We start from the raw sequence: 16,513 nt of genomic DNA on the forward strand, positions 1-16,513 counted from the left end.
TTCCCACTGTGAGTTCCTGTCCTCCCAGCAGAACCTGAGAGAGGGACCCCACAACCATTTATCATTTATTCAAGTGTGACATCACCTGGATTTGATAGGTGTCCCACAGAAGAGGTAACGCCCCACAGGAAAGACAAGGTGATTCAAACATTTGATTATTGCTTTTGTAGCCTGTCAGGCAGATAACCTCTAGTGAGCACCAGCAGCTCTAACTGCTCTGCCACTCTCCCAGACATTTCTGCGTCCATAGCAAAGGTGGCAGGAGAGAAACCACATATCTGTATTTCAGAAGTTCTGGTTTCTGGCCCAGAATAAAAAAAAAAAATAAAAGAAAAAGAAAAAAAGAAAAAAAAAAAAAAAAGAGTATAAACTATCAACGAAAGTAACTACCATGACAGTTGGGTGCTGACACTTGGGTGTGCTTAGGAGGAATAGTTCAAGCTACCATAGCTTAGTAAATGTCGCAGTCTTTAAGTACACACTTTTCCACTGAAGGTAGGCAAGAGTGAAGGTAGACTGGTCATACCCCTTCTGGTGTTAAATTCACTCTGTTTTAGCAATCACGCTGACAAAACTGGCAAGAGATGCACAATTCAGAGTATGGCTCCCCATTTCAAAGTCTTTCTGACGTGTTCTCCGCTAGAACAGGACATTTCTTCATCTACCAAGCCAGTTGTTGAACTTCACCATATAAGCATTTGTGCAATTTCTGTTTTGCAACACATTTCCATAAGGATTATATTCTATATCTCATCATAGTTTATTATAAGAAGGCTGTTTGTTTTGTTTTGGTATGGGAATTGTTTTTTTAGGAAACTGTCCAATAGGCTCAAGCAATACTGCAATACTCAAATATTAATATTTATATGCACTGCATGCATAAACCAAACAACTTGAAGAGCCTCAAACATGTATGAAATAATATAACCCAGATTAATTCAGAAATAAATTAGCGGAATGCTTTTTGCTTTATCATTTACAGACATTGAACCATATTGTATTGTTTTTTTCCTGCACAGAAAACAGTAGGAGTTCTGGACAAAGATGAAAGGGAGAATACATACTGTGAGCTATTTGTTTTCTACACATCTAATAACAGCTTTTGAAAAAGACATTCTGTATATAGAACAATTAAAAACTGTCCATATTTTAACGCTGTAAGGTTGAAGATTCATACATACCATAATGGTAGGACTCACAGTTGTTCTCTCATTTATATCACCAACTTTTTTTTTTTAATAGCGCAGTTGGTATTTCCATTTTTACTGCAAGGCAGATTTTGCCATCCTTACATCTTAGTTTCATTAGAGTTTCCATTCATTTTAGTGGGTAGGATGCTCTACAGCATGAATTAGAGCGAGAAAGTTGCTTGGTTGTGCAACACTGGATCTGAAATACGAGAAATAGAAAATAGCTGACTTGTTTTTTCCAGAAAAGTAATGCATGTACAGCAGAAGCCTAGTTAAGAAGGTAAAATCAAGATCACTGTAATAAAGCAGCAGTGCTAACTGCTGTTTGTCTTTCTGAGTTCTTTACTTAGGTTTGATTACGCTCTTTGATGTGCATACCTATCCCCCCCAGCAGTCAACATGTGGGCTTCTGCTCACAGTGGTGATCAGGCTTTATATTTACTGTGGTCTGTGTGGTTCTGAGAAGTGTGGCCAGAGACTCATGCTCCTAAGTCACTGACTCATGTATGTCCTTTTTCAATGCACTGGTCAAGAGATTATGCAAGTTTGAAAGATTACTAATTATACAGAAGGCTTTAACTTGATTCCTCACGCATCTGCTGGAAATGGTCACTGTTGCCGGGGAAGGCATGGATCCAAGGTTTCTAACTTTTAATTTCTCCCTTGGGAATAAACCTAGTTGATGCTGTGGCCATAGTTCAACAAAACCACAGTATCCAGAATTTCAAGGTGGTTTTGGGGTGTTCTGACAATAAAGAACAGTGTATATTATGATTGTGTAAGAGCCATAACAAACGTTACTATTTTTAGTTAGGCTGTGTATTAGTCAGTTCTTTAAAGACTGGATATATCGCACCATCCACATCTATAATGCTGTTGTGAGAGCTGAAATTCAACCACATGTTCCAAGCACTTCAAACCCAGTGTTGGTCACACAGGCAAATTAATGATTAAGGAACAGAGCGTGGGTGCGTGCAACTTTTTACTCTAAAAGGCTAAGCCAGTTCACCACTGAACAGAACCTCTTTGTACTCCTGAGTCTTTCCTCCACTCCTTTATCCAAAATGACTTTGGCAGGATCAGTCCTAACCCCGGACAGACAATATCCAGAGCAAGCTATGGCTGCAGTTCACACATTTTTATCCCCAGCCTTGCCGCACCATGTGCCTGGTGTCATGGCCTCTTTCGGCATCGGTGAAACGCACCCATCTGTCAGGGCAACGTTGGGTCCACTTGATGCATATCAACGTTGTACTTGTGCCTTCTCCTGTACTGCAAATCTGCTCCATGCTTTCCACAAAGGCCCTACACCCACCTGTGGCGCTGAAACACATGGTGACAGCCGTCTATCTTTCCTCAAGAGTGGCAGTGTCACACCCTCGCTTCAGCCAAAGACCTCACACTGTGTCTCAGGTGTGCAACACCTCGCTGTCCTCCGGTTTTATTGCTGGGGAGGCTGCTGCGCAGACGGGCCCGGGAGCAAATCCTTCACAGGGAACGCTACCGACACCCTTGCCCCACCACATCCTGGGCCTCCAGAAACATCAGGCACAGGAAAAGGCCACAAACACCGGAGAGATACGTCCCCGCCAGGCGGCCTTTAACCGCGGGCGCTGCCGCCGCTCCCCCGGTACCGCCCCAGGCACCGTAGGAAACAGACCTTCCTCCCGCGGCCCTGCGCGCAGCCGCCCTCCCGCCGCCATCTTGAAGGCGGGCAGGAGAAGCCCCAGTGCCCTCCGTAGGAAAACAATAACGGCGACACCCCGACCCTTCAAGTGAGAGTATTAAAGAGTCGGGGTGGCTCCAGCACGAAGAGCAAACACCCACAGAAGAGCTAAAGTCACGTTGAAAAAAAAAAAAAAATAAAATAAAACAAAGCAAAGAACCCACTGCCCAAACTCTCTACCCGAGAGGAAAGCGAGCGGCTTGCCCATACTTAAAATGGCAGCTGCTTTCCGCCCTCTCCTGGTAACCCCGCCCCCTCAGGCCGGCGCCCTCCCCCTCCCCTCCCGCGCCCTCCCGTGACACACGCGTCAGGAGACGCAGCGCGCTGCAGGGTGCCCGCCCCTCGCTCCGGCCCCGCCCCGTCCCGCCCCCTCCCCCCGCCCCTCCCTCTCCTCCCCGAGCTCCTCCGCGCGCGCGCCGCGGCCCGGCCGGACACACGGAGGACCCGCACCGGCTGCGGCAGCGCGATGACGGCGCGGCGGGAGGCGGCGGCGCCCGGCTGCTCTGGCTGCCACGGCTCCCTCTTGCTTCGCGCCGGCAGCTGGGCGGCCGCCTGGCGGGGCGCGGCGCTGCGCTTCGCCCTGGCGGTGCTCCTCCACACGGCCCGGGCCGAGAAGGAAGGTGAGACCCAGATTTCCCTTCGTTTCGTATCCTTTCCCCCTCGCCTTCCTCCTCTTCTTCCTCTGGCGACGGTTTTGGGGCTGGTGGCGGCCGCGGCCCGCGCGCTCCCCGGCGGTGGTTGCAGCGGGGGCGGGGGGCGGCTGGTGAGGCTCCCGGGCCTCGCCGCCCCTTCCCCCTCGGCGGGGCCGCCGGGTCCCGCTGTCCGCCGTGCTGCGGCCGCGCTGGCACTCGCTGCCGTTGTCCGTCCGTACCCCCTCACAGCCCCCAGCTCTCGGCCGCGGCTGTCGGAGTGCGCCCGCGGGTCTGCGGGTGTGTGTGTGTGTGTGTGTGTATGTATGTATGTACGTATGTGTAGTGCCGGGGGAAACGTTGCTGGCATTGTGGCAAACTTAGTGGGGTTGGGGTTTGCCTTCCCTGACAGCGGCGGGGATGGAGCTGGAGCTGCCCTTTAAAAAGGAGAGGGGGAGGAAGAAGCAAAAGAAAGAAAGAAAAAAGGCTTTCTCGCGTTGAGCTGGTTTCCCTGCGGCAGGCTTCCAGCGGGAGACCGAGCCAAGCCAAACAGACGGCAAACCTGCCTGGGAAAGGGCAAAAATGCACGTTCGGAAGTGACAGCGAGACCCCCCCCCCTCCCCTTCACCTCCCCCAGCTTTTGACAGGTGTCTGTCGCTTTTGCAAGGTCGATGGCGTCTTCTCCAAACTTTAGTGAAAGTCAGAAGAAGACTTCTTAACTTATAGCGTCTTTGATTTTGGCACGTTGTATTTTCATTGTGGTTTAACAAGGAAAAAGCGCCCCGAGCGAAACACCTAAGCATATTCTGTAGCATTGCTGAGAAGGACTTTCAAGCACTTCCAAGGTGCAGACTCACAGTCTACTTTAAATTGTGGTTGTGTGGCAGCATTAAAAAGCAGCAGATAAATGTAGTGTGTTATAGAAGTAGGTGAAACATATTTACTTTGGCTGACATGAGAATTTAGTTTTCAAATAAGTTGCTACGCTGGAGGAGGGTATATTGGAAGGAAACTGTAATGTATCAGGCCAGATGGGGTCCGAGAGGATGAAACAGAATAAGAATTAAAAAGAATGAAAAGGGTATGGCATAGGAGTTTAGTGAAGAGGTTGTAGTCGTGTCTCTAGACCAGACTTGGGGGAAGAAATGCATCCTAATAATGTATCAGAATAAATGTAGATATGCCTTTAATTTTCTAATGCAGGGCTCAATTTGAGTAATTTCTTAGCAACTTGTTTTTACAAATATGATGATGTTAATAGTACGGTGATGATTAAAAAAAACCCAATTTTGAGTCTCAGCCACTCTTGCTCACTTGACTTTGTCTTCAGAGAATTTAACATCTAGAAAACAGTGTGAAGAAGATGTAGCATTCTTAGAGTGATGAGAATTTGTAAGTCTGTCAGTTCAGTTTGTAGTGTCTTGAGATACTAGAAAAGTTCAAATGTTTCAGAAATACCTACTTTTTAACTGTAATTTTGGTCATCTTCCTTTACAGGTAATAGCTTATGTGAGTTTATAAGCTTTATCACTGATGTCATATACTGGTGTGATGGAATTGATTCATGCCCTAAAAGTTAGTGACAGTTGGGGTCATGACCTGGCTTTGTTCATTTGTGGAAGTGGTGGGGTTTAATCTGTCAGGCAGCTAAACACCACACAGCCATTCGCTCATCACCTTCCCCACCGTGGGATGAGGGAGAAAATCAGGAAAATAAAGGTAAACCATGTGGGTTAAGATAAAAAACAGCTTAATAGGGCAGAACAGGAAAATAATTGTAATAATAACTCTGATTTAATAATAAAATAATATGTGCATCACTTGTTTTATAATGCAGTTGCTCACCACTCATCAAACCTATACACAACCAGTTCTTGAGCAGTGATTCCCATGGCCAGCATCCCCCAAAAATATATACTGAGCATGACATCATACGATATGGAATATCCTTTTGGCCAGTTTGGATCAGCTGTCCTGACTGCTCCCCCTTCCAACGTTTTGTGCACCTGGTATGGTGTGAGAAGCTGGAAAGTCCTCTAGTACTACTTCACAACAACCAAAACATCAGTGTGTTATCAACATCATTACCATTCTAAGTCCAAAACACAGCACTCCACCAGCTACTAGGAAGAAAATTAACTCTATCACAGCTGAAATCAGGAAAGGAAGAGATACTGTGGACTTTCTCTGTGGACTTCCTTGGCATTCCTAGATCAACAAAGACAGGTTTAGATTCACAGAGTTTGTATGGATATGATTTAAGCCCTTCAAGAAAATGGAATTATTTGTACTTGTACCATTTCCTTCTATTGATACAGTCTATTACTTAAAACTTATGCAAGCAACACTTCTGTCATTTTCAACAAGTGAACTTGATTCTCATACAGAACATGGATCTTTTTTCAGTCTTTCTGATTTCTGACACTCATTTTTCTTCCCAGGGTTTCTGCTGCTTGAATGTAGTCTATGAGTACTGCACTTAAGTTTACTAAAAGGTCTTGGTTTGGTGGGTTTTGTTTTATTTGTTTTGTTTTGGTTGTTAATCTTTTATGGATTAGTTAGAAGAATTTGTTGATGATCTGCATTTGTGGATCGCACACTGAAAACTGTTAGCTCGGAGTCTTCATTTTGCTGAGTGCAATGCCTGTTTATAGCCCTGGATAAAAGAACAGCAGAGTTTTAAAGGAAGACAACGTTGAGTAGTTACTTGTGAGATCCAGTCCCACTGATCTTAAATTAAAATCTAAGTGCCAGTCTGCAAGGGGCAGTAACTGAGCATAGGTGAGGAGAGACCAACTTGGTCACTGGGCCTTCAGACCATGGTAGGAGCTCACAATGAAGCACTAGTTCGGAAGAAGGGAGGGGAAGCTGTTCCAGGCTTGGTCCTTCAGTGCCTTAAGCTCCTACCAGGTTAGGTCAGGGTAAGCATAGTAAGACACAGTTTAAAAAAACAGTCATCTGGAAGTAAGGAAATAGCTAGGAATATGCTTTCCATCCCCCAAATGTGGGCATACATGTTTCACTACAGCTGCAGGAAGGAAGCTGTAGAGGGTTGGGAACTGAGGTTGTGGATTCTTGCTCCTGTACTATTTTTGCACTGCTGAATGGAACGTGACTGTAGTGCTACACACTGCAGTATCTATTCCAGAGAAGTTGACACAGAAAAAAATGGATAGAAATGGGTACTTGGGCAATAAGAGTGAAAAAAGAATAGATCAGAATATCGCAAAATAAATTGAAAAATGCAATTGGAGGGTACTGTTTTCCTCTTTTCATGTACAGGAGGAGAAATGGGGAAGATGGAGCTGATGTGCAGAAGAGTAATGCTGCTTCTTTATGCTTCTATGGAGAAGGAGCAGCAAGCAGTTCTTTATGGAGCTGTCATGAGTAGGAAGAAGATGGATGCTGAAGTATTCCAGATTGACATGACTGCTTCTAGTCCTCAATCTTAGTTAAAGAGTTTGAGGGTAAAAATGTAACATAAACAGCTTTGCCATTTGTCTGACGGCAATAAGCAAAACTGAAATCCTTTGTGTATATAAGCTGTAAATCAAACTCGTGGGGAACAGTGATATTGCTGTACACTCTCTGTGCTAGAGAACTTGTGGAAAGTACCTGCTATCTGAACAAATATGGGAGCAGAGAAAACTGCATGTGAGCCAGCCAAAAAAACTTAAACATCACTTTCAGACTAAACATTGATATGTGTGACTTTTTTTTGGTTGTGTTTTTTTTTTGTTTGTTTTTTGTTTTTGTTTTGTTTTGTTTGGTTGAGTCCTCAGTTCCCAACCTTATGCCATGGAGGAGGGCAAAAATAACTTAAGAATTTCTTTTGCTTAAGAATTTCTTTTGCTAATACATATTGTTTTCAGGCTTTTAGTAGGCTCATCCTTTCCTAGTGTAATTATCACGTTCTGTGTTGCCACATGGATCAAGGACAACTTTCAGTTTATGTTTCAGCACGTGTGGTTTTTGTTTTAGTTTGTTTTTTTGTGTTTTTTTAGTTATCTTTTGAGGGGTCACATAACAGCCCTCTGGGTTTCAGGTTGAAGGAAGCCATAGTAATGCCATAAGCACCATAGTGAGTAAAATATCTTGAAGACAAATGTCTAACATCAGCATGGTTTTCTGATAAAAGTTTTTTGTTGTTCTTTTATTTATATTAATTTATATTGATTTATAATTTTTTTAAAAAGTTTATACTACAGTGATTTTTTTAATAACTTTTTATTTGGCCAGCTGACTGAAAGACTGTCGAAACTATTTTGATAGTTCTATTTTCTACCCACCTGCTCACAAGATTGGTGCAATTAGAGCAAGGTTGACACTTAGGCTAGGTTCAATCACTAACTGTAACTTTTCAAGTTATATGTTAGTGCTAGATCTGGGAAAAATTACCATTTAAACATCTAAGATCTGATACCAGATAGGTCAGTGAAAATGCAGAATGTTCTTTTTCTAAAGCTTGACATGCTCTCCGCTAACATCCTAGAAACAAAGATAGTTACTGAGTGTAAATGATAGCTAAAATAATCATGGAAGAGTTGAAGGGAGGTGTCGTCTTTATAACAGTGTACTGGGATGCTGGAGTTCTGCTTCTGTTTTTGCCATTCTGTCTAATCTCAGGCAAGTAGCTTTTCCTTTTTGCTTTTTTTTTTAGCAGTATCTAAAATGGCAATCCAGGCCAATTCATATGACTGTACAAAGTAGACTAATGCTGTAAGGTGATGTGGGAGAAAACTTTTATGTTTAAAATAACATTATAAAAAAGCTCTTCGCATATACGGCTTGTTTGTCATATCCTGCTATCAGAACTAGTATAAAGTATGTTATCATTTATTTTAAAGCTAACGTTTTGACCCTGACTTAAGTCAAAATGTGATCCAGAAGAAATGACCTCAGTCAAACTGGAAACACTCTAGCAGCTGAAGGAGCACATCAAAAATCATGATCACTGTGAGGAAACCACAGTGAATGAAAGTTGACCATGCTGTCTCACTGCATTTTTTAAGCTTAACTATGGGAGAGCTGATTAGGTTTGCGCTATGTCTTTGCTCTTGTGAATGGTAAATATTAACCATGAGCTTGGATTGAAAGGTCTTATACTTGTCTGCAGAATCTTTGGGCTGAATTAAATTTAAGGAAAAATTGCACTGGACAGGAAGTTGAGCCCACATATTCTCCATCACCTTTTGTGTAATCATGACATGTTTGCTGTTCCCTTCTCTGCATCTCCTCCCTCACCCATGTGCAGTTATATTGCAAGACTGAGGTACTCTCACCTGTAGATGTCGGTTGAAGGATGGTGTGCTGCAGCTCAGGGCCTTGGTTTGTAAACTCTTGAGGGAACTTGCTCTGTATTTGTATAGTGCCTAACATGATGAAGCCCCTCCAAAGTTTGAAGAAGTCTATAGGCTTTGCTTTATTTAAAGCTTTCAGTTGTGCTTTTTGTGATTGGTAGCTGGTATTGCAATATGCTTTACTTTGAGTAATTTGGATACATTTGTGCATGTTAAAATTTCAGCTGTTTGCAGTAAAGCTTGGATATTTGCCATGTGTCACTCTCTTTCAAAGCATGCCCAGTTTTGCTCTGCTTAAAGCAATACATGTTACGATTCCATGGTGTGATTTGCAAAGTTTGTAAGTATAAAGAATCTTTCAAACTGTAATCTTGGGAGTTTGACAGTGAATGGTGGATGTTGTGGTTCATGCATAACCAGCAGTAAAAGTTGTGTGACTGAAGTGCAGGCTAGAACCAGTTTGGTTTGTTGCTGTGTTTGTGGGTTCGGCAAGAATAAAAGTCAATAACGCTCTCTTTTATTTCTCTCACTAGTAACTGCTATCCTGTGTGGTGCCTCTGACTTTGTCAGTCTACAGCCTGAGCTTACCTGGGTGTAATGGGAGCTGTGAGAAGGTGTCTTTATTTTTTTTTTTTTCTTTCTCTAAAAGACAGCATCTGAAGTAAACCTGTACTTTTCATGGCAATAAGTGGGGCTACTTACAACTGGGCTGGGTGATACCTTGAGCAGCTCTCGACCCACTCTGGCCAGGCAGCCAGGCTGGAGGCCTCTGGGGTCGCTTCTAGCCTGCGCTATCCTGTAGTTCCAAAAGGTGAACGCACTGGGTGCTTATTACAAAAGCAACTGATTTGAGCCATTCACCTGTGGTAGTCAGCAAATTTGAATGTAAACTAGTGTTATTTTAAAAATCCTTTCTGTTATTTCTAAAAATTTGTGTTAGTATTTCAGCATATTTAATTTTTAATACCAAGATAGAGGATGCAGAATGTCTTCTTACATAAGGAGTATACCAGTGTCTTGCTTGAATGGGCTTTACTTTGTGATTGACATTTGGCATTAGTAATCTATCTTGTTAATTTGGAAATAGGAACACAGTGCAACTTAGTTTGCTCACTATCACTTACCTTTCTTGTATGGAGGAATTGTTAACAAACAGTCTGGATATGGAGGCAGTAATTCTTGCCACAAACTTCCCTTTTTCTGTATTGTAAAGCTTGTTAGCTGAAAATATAGATGCCTGATTTAGGAAACCAAAGGAACCAATGACCATGAGAGTTAAAGGGGAGGTATTTATATTTCTAGTAACAAATGCAGGTGAAGAATAATACCGTGTCAGATACGGGTTTGTTACGTGCAGCTGGTAAAATTTTAACATGTGATGCAGGAACGTTGGTTATTTCTGGTTTCTGAACTGTCTACATGGAATAATTAGTGATTTACCAACAGTAGCAATGATGTGATGCAGCATCTGCATTTAGCACTTCTTAAATCTGTTTTTAACATTTTCTGATAAGCAGGCTTGGATGACTTGTGCTTTGGAATATTAAAAGGACTAAACCAGGATTGTGCACAGTCGTGCTTGCTCTCTCTTTTTAAAAATCTTGAATGTAATGGGAAAACAGCAAGAAACTGGAAGATAGCAATGTAGTTCTACTCTCTGAAAAGGAGAAAAAGAATTAAGCGTTTTAAACCAGTTTGAGATTTTTCCTGCTGCACTTACTAGATGTATCTTTTTGCTGTGACTATCATAGAGTGATTTTTTTTAATACCTCTCTTCCTACTGCGTGGCATGCATAGCAGTAGAGAACCACCTGAAAACAGCTGGAGCTTTACTGTGGTTATTGAACAGGTTTTAAGGATACTTGAATGAAAGTTAATGGAAGGAGGTGTACAGGAAACAAAACTGTGTACCTAACAGCTCCTTCTGTCTGTGTACTATGTGAAGTTACAAAATGTAATTTAATAGAACTGTTTAGCTGACTCTAATACAACATGCTTAGGTTTTCAAAATTTTTTGATCCATGTATCCATTAACTATTCTTCATAATGTAATCTGTCTTAACAATCGTGTTTTAAGGCTTATCTGAGGGGTTTTTTTTCAGTTGAACATCTAGATGTATGTTGCACTGTACAGATTTCATGTAATAGAATGTGCACAGACTTTTTAAAGTTACATAAAAAATCCCAAAGCTCTCTTTGTTTATAGAGTTATTTTAAAAGTTATTTAAGTCAGGAAGTACAGCTAGTAGTGGTGTGAAACAGATTAAATTACCGTTTGAGGGAGTGATTATAAGAGACAAAGTCATAGACGAGCATGGTACTGATTTAAATAATTTGAAATACTTGTTTCCACTAAACCTCTTATATACCCTTTTTTGTCAACTTGACTTTTTAGATCCATATATCTGAAGCAGAATGAGGTGCTTGAGAGGAAAGTGGTCGTGAAGAAAAAAATGTCTGAGAAAAGTTCTCAAAGAGAAGATTTTTTCAAGGGAGAATTTTAGCTTTTGAAGACATAAAGCTTTTTCATTTCCCTGCAGGCATACTCTGTTGGAAACATCTCAAGGTAGTTTCCTCAGTGTGAAATTGGATAGCTTCAGCATAGTATGATGTGACTGGCTTATGAAATTTCTTTATTTTTGCAATAGATAAGCTGCAGACTGAAAATGTCTGGTTTAGATTGAAGATTATAGAAGGTAAAGAAATCAGCTGTTTTTCGTGACATCTGCTTCCACCAGGGGATTTTTGGGTCCTGCATTTGAGATGTTGATATAGTATGTTGAGTTTAAAAACTGATTATCTGAAGCTTGTAAATAAATCTGAAATCATCTGGCAATACAGGAAAAGTCTTAATGAGTCAGTGATTTAGACCAAAATACTGTACAAATATTTGCAGGTGGAATTTGTAGATAATGACAAAAACTATCCAAGCAACTAGATAAACTACAGGGTGTTTGGTTTTGGTTTATTCCCAGCAGTGGTTCGTGCTCTATCTTGGAGGCTGCTTACAAGGAGTTCCCCCAGCTCTATTCTGGGACCTGTCCTGCTTAATATCTTTGTCACTGGTGTGGTGTTGGTGTGTACTGAATCTGGGGAGCAGTCAGTGTGTTCAAGGGCAGGGCTGCGTTTCAGAGAGATCTAAACAGGACAGAGCAATGAGCTGACAGGACCTTCATGAAATCCAGAAAGGACAAATAGAAAGTCTTTCAAATGGAACAGAATAACCACTTGCAGGGGATACAAGCTGGAAATGCTATACATGAGTCAGCAATGTACCCTGGCAGCGTACAGGAGTGTAGCCACTAGACTGAACAATGTGATTATTCCTGTTTATACTCAGCACTTAATAGACCACACCTAAACCACTGCCTCCAGTTTTGCTCTCTGCTGTCCCACTGGAAGGCCACAAAGATAGCTGGTGAGCACGTGACCTATGAAGAGAGGCTGAGGGACCCAAACCTGCATGGAGATGAGGCTTTGGAGGGACCTCATGGCAGCCTGCTGATATCAAAGTAGAGGTTATGGAGAAAGTGGAGCCAGACTTATCACAGAGATGCGTGGCAGGGGCTTGGGAGACAATGGCCATACAATGAAACAGGGAAGGTTTGTTTTGTACCAGGAGGTGCTGGTCTGTAGTGATGCAAGTAAGAAAGGCACTTAAGCACTGTAGAATATGATTGAAAATGATCTTTATTAGAGCTAACACTATACAGAGAGAATAGTATAGATAATCTTACCTTTGTTTTGATGCTGGGAACCCTGAGTTGTGCAGCATCGAACAGGCATCCTCCCGACCATGTTCAACATATTGTGCAGACCTCATCTGTAGAAAGGGTTACCCCATGTTGGTCCTTCCAGCTATTGTTGGATTTCTTTACAAGAAAACAACTCTATTCAGGATTTCTACTATAAAGCAGAAATGATGCTCACATGAGAGCTTCTAGTTGTGCTTTTAGATAAAGGCAAGGCTGCCCAGGTGGCATAATGGCTGGTACCAACTGGGAGCTGCCTGCAGACTCCTCTGTTACAGGGAACTGGCTGTGCTCATCCTGCTGCGCAGCACAGGCTGACAGCCAGCCCATGCATGGGGCACAGTACAGGCATGGACCTATTCAGATTAGATCTTGTGTGAATCACTGACTTCTCCATGGATCACTACAATGTTCTGGCTTGACATAATGAGATCATATTTCACTGTGAAGACAGGCATTAAACCACATTTCCTAGAGAGGCTATGGAATCTCTGACCATGGAAGTTTTTGAGGCCCAGCTAAAAAAATGCCTAAGCAACATTGTCCAAACGCAGCATTCACTGTGCTTCAGCAGAGGGTTGAGCTAGATGATGTATTAAGGTCAATTCCAGCCTGAATCACTCTTTCTCTGTTTTGGGTGGCCCTCATGATCTTAAAAACTGGGTTGGAAGTTCTGGTAATTTTGTTGCAACTGACAGGAATATCTGTAAGACAGGAGAATTCTGGATTTCCATGTAACTCCATGGTGAAATTAATGCCATGGTAGTAGTAATTTAGATATGATTTAGAAAGAAGTGGAGTTGTAAATGGATACAGGAAGTTTCATGTGTTGCTGCATCACTAAAATGTGATCATAGAATAACAAAGACCCTGTCAACTGTTCTCTTTCTATAGTCATGCATCACATAGGCTTTATTTGTCCCGTAGTCCTCATTTTTTCTCTTGAAAATTTTGTTTCAAAAGAAATACTTTTATTCCATTTTTCATGTGAAGGATAATATAACCATTGGTTTCCATCTTTGCTAGCTGCTGGTAATATGACAATAAATTGGTTTGTGATTGACATGTTAGTATACAAGGTATATTAATGTAATACTTAACAATCTGTGCGACTCATATCTGAGGCGATACTGAGAGATCTGGATATTGAATGTTGCCAAGTTTGGCTGTTCCATTCTTGCAGCAGGAGACATGGAGTACTTGGTGCTTACTGGAAACCATTTCCTTCTCATATGTTTGCTGTGGTGTTTTTGACCCATGGGTAACTTCAGTCTGTGGAGCCAGCAATGGGCAGTCTGGAGAGGTACGTGAAATGACCATTATCTGGTGAAACCCTTGCCCCCAGCCATCCTGTTACTTAATTCAGTGACAGAAAGCACTGACACTGCTCTTGCAGGTTGTTGCTCCTAAATCTAAGAAGGTAAGGAAGGTGTGTGTGGGGGGAACTTCTGTATTATGATACAGCTGCTTCTGTATTATCATATACCTTCTTAGTTGCCTTTCATGTAGCTTAACTAGGTCATGATCTGCTTGAGTAGCTTTGGCTAAACTGTATCTTGTAAAGATGAAAAGATGAACAAATTCCTTGGTTTTCGGAGAAACCTGATTATGTTCATTGCTGAAGGAGAGATTGTTTTATTGACGGACACTGAATCTTCACAGGTGTAGTTACTCTGCCTATTAGTACTACCAGGTATCGTTACCTGATGGAGAAAAGGCTGAAACAAACTTCAAACGTCAGGGAAAATTTTATCAGAGTTTCAGTACTTGATGAGTCTCATGAATTCTTCCTTTGAACTGAATTTCTCTAGGGAAGTACATTGGAGTAAGGAACTCAGAAACTGAATGAAGAATTTATTTGGCATTATTTTGTGAAGCTTTAATAGTACCTGTATTAGGGGAAAAAAATCTAATGCTAAAGGGCCATTTAATCTAGCAAAGGTATATATATTTAGTGAAAATAAGTTACTGTTGTCTTAGGTAAGGGGCAACTTAGTGATGTGGGGTAATTTCAATCTTTAAAGTAGAATTAGATGTGTCTCCAAAACAGACTGTGGTACTATGCCTAAGGATTCAGAATTATGTCATGAAATCATGATCTGTGTTGTGCAGGGTGTCAGCCTAGGTCATCATGACAGTTTCTGAAAGAGTCTCACCAGAAGAGATTGTTTATTTACTTCAGAAGGGTAGCTGCTTCTAAGGTATTTTGGGTAGCTGAATCAAATGTCTGCAATTAAACATACTTAAGCATTTCGTTTCCATTTGCCTACTTGCACTGTTAATTTCTTTTTTTTTTTATTTTTCCCCAAACCTGAATTTCCCTTATTTTGTTTCATTCTATTTGCCCTATATTTTATCTTCTTTCAAAACTTGCTGCAGTTGTACTTCTCCACCCATTTTTCTTCTGGCTTTATCAGACATTGAGGCCAGCTCTATTCTGCTCCTCTCTGTTCCCATGTGGCAAGTCGACAGTCTGGTTTGCTAAACAATCGATATACTTATTACTGCCACATCCTTAACGCTTTACCATTAGGCTTTTCCTACCTTTTCTTGACCTTCGGTCATTGTATTTATAGACTTTGTATGGTAGCTGATTAAGCATTAGCTTGCTGCTTTTTTACTTGTCCTCCAGGCTTAATAGCTGTTTTCAGTGGACACTTGAGTAACAGCTGCCACATGAGCACAGAGAGGGTGGAGGTACTCTGCTCCTCCCTCCCAATGATTCTTCTCTCTAGTTATAATTTAGTCTTAAACCAGCTGCAGGTGTTAGGCAGCAAAATCTAAATTAATGTGGTGTCCAGGTTCCGTTGTTGTGCTATAAACTAATGCAGTTCCTGAGAAGTGACTAAAAAAAATGGCGGGGGGGATCAGGGCAAGGTAAAAGAGCAGAACTCTCATCCAGTAGGGCACTGTTGCTGTGTTGACATGTGAATTGAGCGATACAAATCATCCTCTATAGCAGGCAACAAGTTAGGAGTGGGGATTGAAAACAGAGTGGTGCCCACAGAGCATAGCTGTGGCTTTTACCTGATGGCGTTCACATTGCCAGCAAGGCATTTAGATGTTGGAAGGTACCTGTCTGGTTCTGTAGTCTTCCTGTTCTGTGGGGTTTCTTGGAAACTATGGAAATCCCATCCTCCTTCCTCTTTTCTACAGTGCAGAGAACAATTCTTGCTCTCTGTGTAGGTTTATCAAGGTCATTAATCAGCCTGGATGTACCTTTTAAGTAGGTCTTTGCACTAGGTTGGCACAATCAATTTTTTTGAGCAAGTGGGTTTTGTGGATCTGTTCCGTGGCTAATTTCATAAGAGTGCAAGTTTGGAAGGCTGACGTTAAGGGTGATATTTACAATTATTGTCAGTTAATGCATTGTGCTGAGGCTGCAGAATCTGTGAAGTGACTAATTTCTTGTAAACTACATATTAAGTGTTTGTATGTGCTGAAATGGCTAGAACTCCCATTGAAGTCCATGTTATCTGTGCACACATCAATATGCAGTGCTATGTGAGTAGTCAGAATGCCACAATTAGAAGTTTATGATTTAACATTTGACAACTGAAGTGTGATGAAGATTTAAGAACAGTTTGGAAGGGCTGCCACTTTCCCCTTCTCTCATTGCAGGACAGGTTATCTTGTTTTTGAGGCTAGTTCCAATTAATTTTATGTCTGTACAAGCTAAATAATGACAAATCTATAGAGGTATACCTAATTTAGCATATTGAAGTTTTAAAATATTTTAAATCACCATCATTAGGAAGACTATAAAGCCATAATTTGTATAGCCCAAAGCCAGAAAAAAGGATGCAATTTGTAGATGCTGGGTTTGTCTTGAACTTCCTTTTAATTTTTTTCGTCTCTTTAAATGATTTATGAGAAGTTTCCATGAGTGTCAAAAGTATTGTTCTCTTTGGCCTAA

At 41.7% G+C, this 16,513-nt stretch overlaps 1 protein-coding gene and 1 long non-coding RNA gene across 7 annotated transcripts in view; one reads left to right on the top strand and one right to left on the bottom strand.

Moving 5' to 3' along the window:
• The window catches only part of LOC110358864 (uncharacterized), a 33,749-nt gene extending 30,468 nt beyond the window's left edge, over positions 1–3,281 (bottom strand). For 2 of the 6 annotated variants that reach the window (XR_002413649.2, XR_002413650.2), the window contains exons 1-2: positions 2,506–3,281; positions 1,182–1,389 (exon numbers count right to left, since the gene is read on the bottom strand). This is a non-coding gene — a long non-coding RNA (uncharacterized LOC110358864). The remainder of the gene's footprint in view (positions 1–1,181; positions 1,390–2,505) is intronic. The other 4 variants (XR_002413647.2, XR_010475169.1, XR_002413648.2 and 1 more) reach the window with 3 other exon arrangements.
• Positions 3,282–3,302: 21 nt separating this feature from the next.
• TMEM131 (transmembrane protein 131) overlaps positions 3,303–16,513 on the top strand; it is a 102,977-nt gene continuing 89,766 nt past the window's right edge. Inside the window, exon 1 of the mRNA XM_065075545.1 lies at positions 3,303–3,536. Coding sequence (XP_064931617.1) covers positions 3,383–3,536 — 154 coding nt within the window. The 5' untranslated portion in view covers positions 3,303–3,382. The remainder of the gene's footprint in view (positions 3,537–16,513) is intronic.

Source organism: Columba livia, chromosome 1 (assembly GCF_036013475.1).
Source record: "Columba livia isolate bColLiv1 breed racing homer chromosome 1, bColLiv1.pat.W.v2, whole genome shotgun sequence".
In the NCBI taxonomy this organism is placed as follows: Eukaryota; Metazoa; Chordata; class Aves; order Columbiformes; family Columbidae; genus Columba; species Columba livia.